The sequence below is a fragment of the Apis mellifera genome, linkage group LG1 (assembly GCF_003254395.2).
Source record: "Apis mellifera strain DH4 linkage group LG1, Amel_HAv3.1, whole genome shotgun sequence".
Lineage (NCBI taxonomy): Eukaryota > Metazoa > Arthropoda > Insecta > Hymenoptera > Apidae > Apis > Apis mellifera.
Genome location: NC_037638.1, coordinates 5,774,324 through 5,783,323, shown reverse-complemented (window position 1 = coordinate 5,783,323; position 9,000 = coordinate 5,774,324). Strand labels below are relative to the sequence as shown.

The 9,000-nt window shown below is 27.3% G+C and overlaps 3 protein-coding genes across 6 annotated transcripts; 1 reads left to right on the top strand and 2 right to left on the bottom strand.

Annotated features, from left to right (window-relative positions):
• Window positions 1-162: 162 nt before the first annotated feature.
• LOC725455 (fructose-bisphosphate aldolase) lies at window positions 163-4,220 on the bottom strand. The gene is made up of 6 exons (XM_026444929.1): window positions 4,138-4,220; window positions 2,988-3,200; window positions 2,421-2,737; window positions 1,427-1,649; window positions 1,071-1,250; window positions 163-971 (listed from the first exon to the last, which is right to left on the bottom strand). Exons 1-6 carry the CDS (start codon window positions 4,174-4,176, stop codon window positions 834-836), a joined length of 1,110 nt encoding a protein of 369 aa, XP_026300714.1. The 5' UTR covers window positions 4,177-4,220; the 3' UTR covers window positions 163-833.
• A 415-nt stretch (window positions 4,221-4,635) lies between these two features.
• On the top strand, window positions 4,636-8,321 carry LOC725419 (ADP-ribosylation factor-like protein 6-interacting protein 4). Of its 4 annotated transcripts, none has more exons than XM_026441687.1 (3): window positions 4,636-6,090; window positions 6,171-6,313; window positions 8,184-8,321. In XM_026441687.1, exons 1-2 carry the CDS (start codon window positions 4,955-4,957, stop codon window positions 6,298-6,300), a joined length of 1,266 nt encoding a protein of 421 aa, XP_026297472.1. In that variant the 5' UTR covers window positions 4,636-4,954; the 3' UTR covers window positions 6,301-6,313; window positions 8,184-8,321. The 4 variants fall into 4 exon arrangements, with proteins under 4 accessions (XP_026297472.1, XP_026297473.1, XP_001121270.1 ...); XM_026441688.1 differs by lacking the exon at window positions 8,184-8,321 and adding an exon at window positions 6,897-7,049; XM_026441681.1 differs by lacking the exon at window positions 8,184-8,321 and having other exon boundaries at window positions 4,637-4,785; window positions 4,935-6,090; window positions 6,171-6,444.
• Rnft2 (ring finger protein, transmembrane 2) lies at window positions 7,051-8,988 on the bottom strand. The gene is given in 5 exon segments (NM_001134942.1): window positions 7,051-7,284; window positions 7,352-7,567; window positions 7,639-8,349; window positions 8,444-8,523; window positions 8,613-8,988. Coding segments are annotated over 4 exon segments (1,233 nt in total). The 5' UTR covers window positions 8,516-8,523; window positions 8,613-8,988.
• Between the last annotated feature and the right edge of the window lie 12 nt (window positions 8,989-9,000).

Sequence of the window (9,000 nt, the reverse complement as noted above, 5' to 3'; positions counted from 1 at the left end):
TTAAATATTATATTTATATTAATTTCATATAATTTATATATCAATTAAAGCACACATATATATATATATATGTGCATAATAATATTCATTCAATAAATAAATTAAAATACTATGTATCCTTGTATAATATATTTATATTTATTTTTTATATTACATTATATATTTTTTTTAATCAAAATAACGAATCAAATATAATAAGTTTATCAAGTCACATTGAATAAATGCTCTATAGTTACGACGGTGTCGAGCACATGTGTTGATGATCCGGTCTATAATGCCTAGAAGAATAAGAGAACGTGGTTGGTGGGGATCCATGGAAATGACGCCGTATCGACCACTAGAGTGAGGTAAATTTTCGAGTAACGTACGACCCAACTCTCACGTATTATCGCAGAAGCCTCCGATTGAGAATCCCTGTTTTAGAGGTCAATCAAGGGCACCTTGTATGACATTCGCCGAATTTACTCATACCATCATTTCACTATAAAGGTTGACGTATCCTTGTGATAAAATGTTCGTTGAAATATTCTTTATCATTTACGTGACAAAATTCATTGATAATAATGTTAAGATGTCATCTCATCATGACTCGGTAATGATCTCGTCGATGAATTAGTCGAAATCGATTGCATCGAAGATATTCGAGAGAATCAATAGACAATCGTATTGTATTTGATATCAGATTGATGAGTTGCATAATGCAATTGAAAATTGGAGATAAGTATTACATAACATTCGTTATACAGATTACAATATTCATTTATACAGGTATATATATATATATATATATGATTGGTGTCTTTTAATCGAGTATTTGTTAATTAACCAGAGGATTATTTAGTGCACACACTGTTTTCCACTTCTAATTGTCCTAGTGCAGCTTGGGAGGCAAGTTTTATCTTTTTCAAAAGCAGGGTTTGAGCTTCAGCTACCTTTGCAGAATTTCCTTTCCAAATTTTCATTACCTCGTTCTTCAAAACAAAAGAAAATTGAAATAAATTTCAATACGCCTGTTAAATTAACAACGTTAAAATAACATTTATATAATTTTGGATTAGAATATAATGTACTTGTAAGGCACGCCCATAACAGTACGTCAATTGCCAAGGTTTTTTCCCTTCGTAATTTACAATAGCATTTAAATTTATCACAGAATCTTCGTCCGTTTGACCACCACTTAGAAATAAGACAGCTGGCACCGCTGGTGGTATTGTTCTTTGTAAAGCTAATACCGTATGTTCAGCCACAATCTGTAAATTTTTAACAATTTAATGATGGAAAATAAAAAAAAATATCTTCTTTTTTATCGAGAAATAATAATATCGAGTTAAATTAATAATTTCTCTAAAATAAGATCTCAAGTTATATGAAATTTAGTGAAAAGAAGTGAAATTGTTTGAAGGAATAAAAATGAATTTCATTATACCTGCGGTGTACAATTAACTTCTTCTTTCCTTCCTGACAAAACCATAGCAGATTTCAATATCATACCTTCGAGGTAAACTCGATGTTGGTGTAAAGCACGCATTACGTTAGATAACACCTCTTCATGAACTTCTAATGCTTTGTTTATTCCATGGTCACCTGGGCTTAATATTTCTGGTTCTATTATGGGTACTATTCGTGCACTCTGACATATAGTGGCGTATCTATATAAAAATCAATTGTTCAATCATATTATTGAATAGCAGATGTAAAAGTTTTAATATATTACGCAATTGAAATTTATCATGTTGAAAACATGTTTGCAAAATTATATAATAAAAATAATAATCGAGTTACGGATAATTTATGTATAACAGTTTGATTATATTGAATCGTTTAAAAATTGACAATTATAGAGTTTTATCAATGATAAAAATTCTATATACTTTCTTTTTGTACATGTAAGCAATAAACAACTCAAAGTGCACGATGGAAATTTTTCCTTTGACAATATAATCATTGATACTGTTTTTAAATTAATCAAAAGCATTTTGACTACACTTTATATTGAAAAAATGTTCAGAACGTGAACTTTACTAAAATAATAGAAATAATAATAGAAATAAAAATTCGTACTATTTTTAAAGCTCTCTATTTTTCAATCTCCTTAACATAACTGATGCAAATTATATTGACCTTACGTATGATCTATGCAACATTCATTATAGATTAGATTAGGTTAGAATGAACGTAAATTAAAGAACTACTATAATGTCTTTACATTCTTGTCTCTTAATTTATCCCTTCTAATTTCTAAAATATAATTGCAATTATAAACTAAAAAAAAAAAAAAAAAAAAAAAAAAAAAAGAAAGTTTGCTTCTTGAAACTTGCAATTTCAACAACTTTATAGATTATAGAAAAAAGTGATTTGCATTCTTGATATTTGAGTATTTTTTCCCCTGAATATAATTGATAATTTATGAAATTATAAACCTTGCGAGGACATCCGCATTCGTAACCATGGCCAACTGAGACGGCGTGGTCTCCGTGATGCTGAATGTGCATCTCCATTTGGCAAAATGGCAGCCGTCTCTCTTATATTGAATGCATCTTTCTTGCAAATTGTCCAGACCTTCCGTGGTATTTTCGTTTTTCGCGCCAAAAAGAGGGACCAATCCCTTGTCGACCTTAATACCGGGCACGACATTCCTTTGGCGTAACAGTTCGATCATGTCGATGCCATCAGTCGTTTTTTCATAAACTGTCTCATGATGCAGAATAACACCACTTATGCATTTTGAAAATTCAGACTGCGATGAGAAAAAAAAAAATGCAAATACGAGCGCGTCAGAGTTTCAGTATGTGACAATGATGATTCGTGATTTTCAACTCATTCATCCATAGTCATTGAAGATTCTTAAGAGATTAATGATGACGCTTCTTAAGAAGCGTTGGCCTTTTTTTTTTTTTTTTCATTTCATTTCAGTGCTATAATTCGCGGTATTATCGTCTATAATAATTTCAGATAAATAAAATTATTGCAAATTATAGTATAATGACCTTATCAGCTGAGAATAACATTTGTCGATAATTGCGCCGATTAGTTTCGGTATTTTCCACACCGAGCTCATCGAAACGCTTTTGCAACGATGCAGGAGACTCGTCACAAGCTAGTAATCCTTTTCCTGGAACTACAACGGCCTCCACAATTTTTTTTAACTCCTGACAGAGTGCTGGCTCTAGCTCCGTGTATTTGGTGATAGGCGATGATACCTGATTTGATAAATATTCTTTGGATAATAAAATATTCGAAATTTCATTTCGAATATAGGAAAATGATAGAACAATGATATCGATATTATGTTTGATTTGAATTCTTAATCTCTTAGATTTTTTTAAGAAATCTAAAAAAGATACTGAAATTATTTTTAATGTGATTATTATGCAAGTCAAATGAAACTTTGAAACTTTTTTTTTTTTAATGAATGTATCGTTCGGTTTGTTGAGTAAATAATTCTAATTCAATAATTTAGAAAGTAGAAAAAAAAAAAGAAAAGAAAAAAAAACAACGAAATATATGATCCGTTTCAAGGCTATAAAGTAAAATTAGAAAGGTCAGTAACCGTGGTGGTATTCGAACGAGTTATATTTAATTTCGTGCATTAATCATTCGACATTCTGGTCTTAATAATTTCATAGCAAGCAACACTTGTTTAATACGGATCTCATATTTCCAAAGTGTAATAATTATTATCAGACACTGATATAGAGGCAACAAAGTCCAAAGATGATATTAAATATTATGTCGTAATTGCAATTATTTTTTTAAATTATTGATTTCTTTTTTATGTTTAGATGATTTAACATAAATAAATATTTTTTCAACGTAGTAATAAAAAAATTAACCATTTATATATATATATTTTTATATCTATATATTTATTATTTGTATGAGAATTTGTTTTTAATAGAAATGTACATTTTAAGAAAAAAATATAATAATATTATAAGAATGATGTCATCAATATTAGATATCAATATAAGACATCTAACATTGATGATAAAAATAATTTTTAAGATATTTTATTTAGTTTAAATTTCTTTCGTACGTAATTTTATCATTAATAATGATTTAAAAGATATATTTCTTTATTCATTTAAAAAATAAATAATAGCAAAATTTCTTATTCAAAATAGGTTAACAGTTTACCTTGTCTTTGCAATAACATTTATCTCCTAGTCGCTTCATTATTTAAGTTTCGTAAATAATACTAGAAAATTTAAAAAGTAGAAATAAATGTATTCTTATTAACATATATGTATAAATATCATATTGATGAAAATTTGTTAACAAAAATTTTGTTAATTAAAAGATAGGAAATAATAAAACAATTGAATATTTATTGCCTATATGAAAGTAGAATATAATTTGTATATAATTTAAAATATAATAATGAAAAATTAAAATATTTATTCTTTTCTAAAAAAAATGGTTATAATTTAATTTAAAAAAAGTAGCAATTTTTAAAGAATAAAAAAAAAGATTACTATAGATAAGAAATTAAAAATTAAAATATTTAATTTAATTTTTATATATCAAGCGGATTTTCTTAATCAGTTATTACCAACAGTTTAATGAATGCTAATAAAAAAACCCTAAATATTGCACAGTTATATTATCATGAAAAATTGCCTTAAGTCTCGACAAATTTTTGAAATGGAAATCGATGAAGAGGACTGTTGTAATTTGTTAAATCGAGGTTAGTTACGTGCTCGCGGGATGCACTAGAATATTGATAGTTCGTATGCATTTAAAAACTATTTTGTGGTATTTTAATGTTAACGTATTCATTTATACGTAAGTCTTATCTATCATTCCGTATCAGAATATTTTTTAGTGAAAAACTTTCGATTAAAATGTAGAAGGTTAATCATCGATGCGATTGAACGGTAAATAAATGTTAAAAGACATAATATTTAAGTCTAATACAGGTTTAATTAATTTAGAATATTAGTTAAACGCTACAATGAGTAATAGAGAAAAAAGTGATTTACGATTAGACCAATGCGTTAAATCGAAAGAGGAAAGAGAAAGAAAGCAATCAGTGACCTCACAAAGTGACGATTCTGATTCAAAGAAAAAAAGGCGTAATACATGTAGTAAGGATAAAAGAAAAAAATCAAAGCATAGAAGCAGCTCTAGTAGCTCCAGTTCCTCAAGTATCTCTAGCCGTGAGGCTAAGCATCAAAATGATAGAGATAGAAGAAATGACAAGTGGGATAAAAGATTTGAGAACGGTGTTAGACCATACCGACCAAATCCAAGAGAAGGTAGAGGATATTATAAAGGACGGAGTGGATATTTGGATAATCGTAAACGTAACTTTGGTTATCGACCTTATAAACATTCTGGATTTTATGATAGAAATAGACACAACAATTCACAATATAATAGGTATAATAGTGAAAGAAGAGGTAATAGATTCTTAAATCATAATAGTAGAAGACCACCTTATGATAGATCTAGAAGTAGAAGCACTTTGGATCATGATCATCAAAGAAACTTAAAAGATTCTAGTGAACAATCAAGAGAAAGTAATTCAAAAGAAAGATATGTAAAACAAACTAGTGCTGATAAAGCAGACTCAAAAAGGAAAGATATAGATGACATGCATATGAAAGGAAAAGAAAAGAAAAAAAATGAAGACACCCAAGAAAAGACTGATCATATTGCACGTAAAAAATTAAAAAGAAAAAGATCATTGTCTTCTTCAAGTACCTCAAGCGTTAGCAGCACTAGTAGTGACAGTAGTAGCAGTAGTTCTAGCAGTAGCAGTACTAGTAGTAGTTGTAGTAGTAGCAGTTCAGATACTTCTGAAGATGAAAAAAAACGTAAGAAAGCAAGAAGAAAAGCTAAAAAATTAAAGAAAGCTATGAAAAAACGTAGGAAGAAGAAAAGAATGAAGAAAAAATTAAAGAAAAAATTGAAGAAGTCTAAGAAAAAATTACGAAATACTGATAAATCCAAAGAAAGTATTTCTAAAGATGTTTCCCAAGAAATATCAGAAAAGTCAAAGGCTATGGCACCTATGACAAAAGAAGAATGGGAAAAAAAGCAAAATGTAATACGTAAAGTTTATGATGAAGAAACAGGGAGATACAGGTATTTCTATATAAAAAATATAAATTTATTATTTATAATGTGTACATATACAATTTATATTTATTTTAACATTTTTATAGGTTAATTAAAGGTGATGGAGAGGTCATAGAAGAGATAGTGAGTAGGGAGCGTCATAAAGAGATAAATAAACAAGCAACTAAAGGGGATGGAGAATACTTCCAAGCACGCTTGAAAGCCAATGTTTTATGAACTATTTTTCTATGTATGCTAAAAAAATACCCTTATATAATAATTACTTTATTGTCAGTGTTAAAGTCCTGTATGACAATATGTTTTATAATGTCTCAGAGAAAATACTTATATGTTGTACATTAATGAAACTTGTCTACAGTGTGATTTTAATTATATTACATGCACGTAACGTTTAATCTAGAACGTTAATGACCAAATGTTGAATTATAATCAACAACGAACGTAATTTAGATTCTAAGCCATATAGTCATATTTTTTTCATATTATGACTATTTGTGTTCATTGTCATGTATGAAGTAAAAAAAACCACACTTTTGAATACATCATAAAAACACTAAACGTAATGTAGTAATACTTATAAAGAAAATTTGTAACTATTCAATTTCAATAAGCCAGTTACATTATTTTCGTAAATAAACAGTTAATTGACAATTGGTAAATCATTTTAAAATATAAAATTTATTCTCGTATTTGAGAAAAAGAATAACTCTATCATTTCTTATATACAAGTTATGTTACATTTGTTAAATTTATATATAATCTTGATAATTTTTTTAAAAGTAATCAATATATGAAGATTATTTTTATTACAGATATCAAAATAACTGATAAATGATTTATATAAAGATAACATTGTTATAAAATTTTTAAAAAATGTTTGCTTTATGTAAATGAAAAGCTTAATACAAATTCTTACAAGTACAATTAGGAGTGAAAAAATACAATTTCATATGTTATATATGAAAGTCAATATAACTGAATAAAGTGACTTGTATGGCCATCTCGATAAATAGGATCGTCGGTGATTGCTGCTCGGCATAATGGACATGAACATTCTCGATTCAGCCACGTTAAAACACATGTTTCGCAAAAAATATGTTTGCAATGTAATCTCACAGGCATTGAATATTGATCATGACAAATTGCGCAAATTCCACCTGAAGCTACTAATTGCTCTTTTGATGGCGATACACCTAAATTCTGTAATAAAATTAATTATTAATAGTTTTATAAATTTCTTTTATTTTTAAAAAATTGTAAAACATACCACATTTTGAAGTAATTTCCAAATAGCAGTTTGAAACAATTTTAGACGGGATAGTATATCAGTTCCTTTGCTCACTGTATACAATAGAGAAAGTAATACCCCAAATATTTTTTCTGTACCTTGATAACTTTCAAAAAAATAATATAACCATGGTTGAACAGGTGCAACACATCGATAAAGTTGAGATGTTGCTTCCACTACAAGAAAATATTTACCCTAAAACAAAATTGTCATTTAATTTTCTGATTAATCAATACATTATTAAATAATTGTATAATAGAACTCACCCTTTTTCGAAGAGCCAAAAGTTTTGAAGGTAAACATGTTAAAAAAACTTTAAAAATAATAGTAATCAATTTTAAAACAAAATCTGTTATCAAAACTGACCACAATAGTTCCCAAATGGTAAGAGGTTGTGAATATGGAGAAAATATACGTGTATCATATTCAAAATAAATAAAAACTATGCATCCAATAATATAACATGTAATAATTAAAAGTGATAGCCAACTTTTATTATTTTGTTTTGCAATTTCACGTTTTACAACGTTGTTAGTATAATTAAATGTAACAACTAATACTATAAAATTTAATATACTAGCCCTGTAATCATAGAGGCCTTTGATAAGAAGAATGCAAACAAAAAGAATATATTTTCTAAGTCCTTGATACAATGCACGTGTTTGTGGACTAATTCGTACTGATTCTGTTGAATTTTCTTCTATATCATTATTATTGTTATGATTAATAACATTACTATTATTGTTTTGGCTTTCACTCACAACCTCATTTGCAGCCTCACGAATATTATTTAAAAAATTGTCTGTTGCAGTTGTTTGATGATGATTGTCATGAACTGAAACATCTTGCAAATTTGTACTATTTATTGATTGATCTTCAACATCAATGATGTAATTATCAGATGTAGGAGGTACGGTGTCTATAGAAGTTTGAACTCTTTGAATATTTAATAATGTACTTAATGAAATGCCAGGTTGCTGCAAATATAAATAAAAATAAACATACATATTATTATTATATTAGAATAAAAATTTATAAAATATTAAATATATATATATTTTTAATACATACACGTTCTAAAAAAGGCCTAATTTCTTCTATAGTAGAAGCTATATTATTTGAAAATATTCTAGAATGTTCCATATTTAGTACTAAAATTGAAATCCTTTATATTAATAGATTATATAGAATGAGATAAACACAAAAATTGATATTAATATCTATCACGAAATATACGTACGGTATAAAATTAATTCTTGTGCTTGTCGCAAAAAACATCAATTAATGTCAAGATAAATCATAAGTATTTCTTTATATAACTATGTGATTAATATTAATACAATATGTGACAAATGGTAGATGAAAAGAAGTGGCATTTTCGTTACTGAAGATCAAATATTAGAACATATAACCACAGAAAGGAACTGTCATACTAGAATTTTGTATCAAATTCATTTCACAGATTAATATTTACTTATTAAAACTTGTTATGAAATATTAAGTTTTTTACTTTTTACAATATTTTATTTTCATTGAAAACTTCGAAAGTTTTCATAATTTTTAATATATGTAGATATTCAATTACGCCATTTTCTTTAGAAACATTCGTAACTAACATACCAACAGAG

Coding starts and splice junctions, on each gene's coding strand:
- LOC725419 (XM_026441687.1), top strand. CDS start 4,955: ATGAGTAATAGAGAAAAAAGTGATTTACGATTAGACCAATGCGTTAAA. Junction 6,091..6,170: donor GAAGAAACAGGGAGATACAG/GTATTTCTATAT, acceptor ACATTTTTATAG/GTTAATTAAAGGTGATGGAG.
- LOC725455 (XM_026444929.1), bottom strand. CDS start 4,176: ATGAAGCGACTAGGAGATAAATGTTATTGCAAAGACAAG. Junction 1,650..2,420: donor AATGCGGATGTCCTCGCAAG/GTTTATAATTTC, acceptor ATTTTTATATAG/ATACGCCACTATATGTCAGA. Junction 972..1,070: donor GTTATGGGCGTGCCTTACAA/GTACATTATATT, acceptor TTTGTTTTGAAG/AACGAGGTAATGAAAATTTG.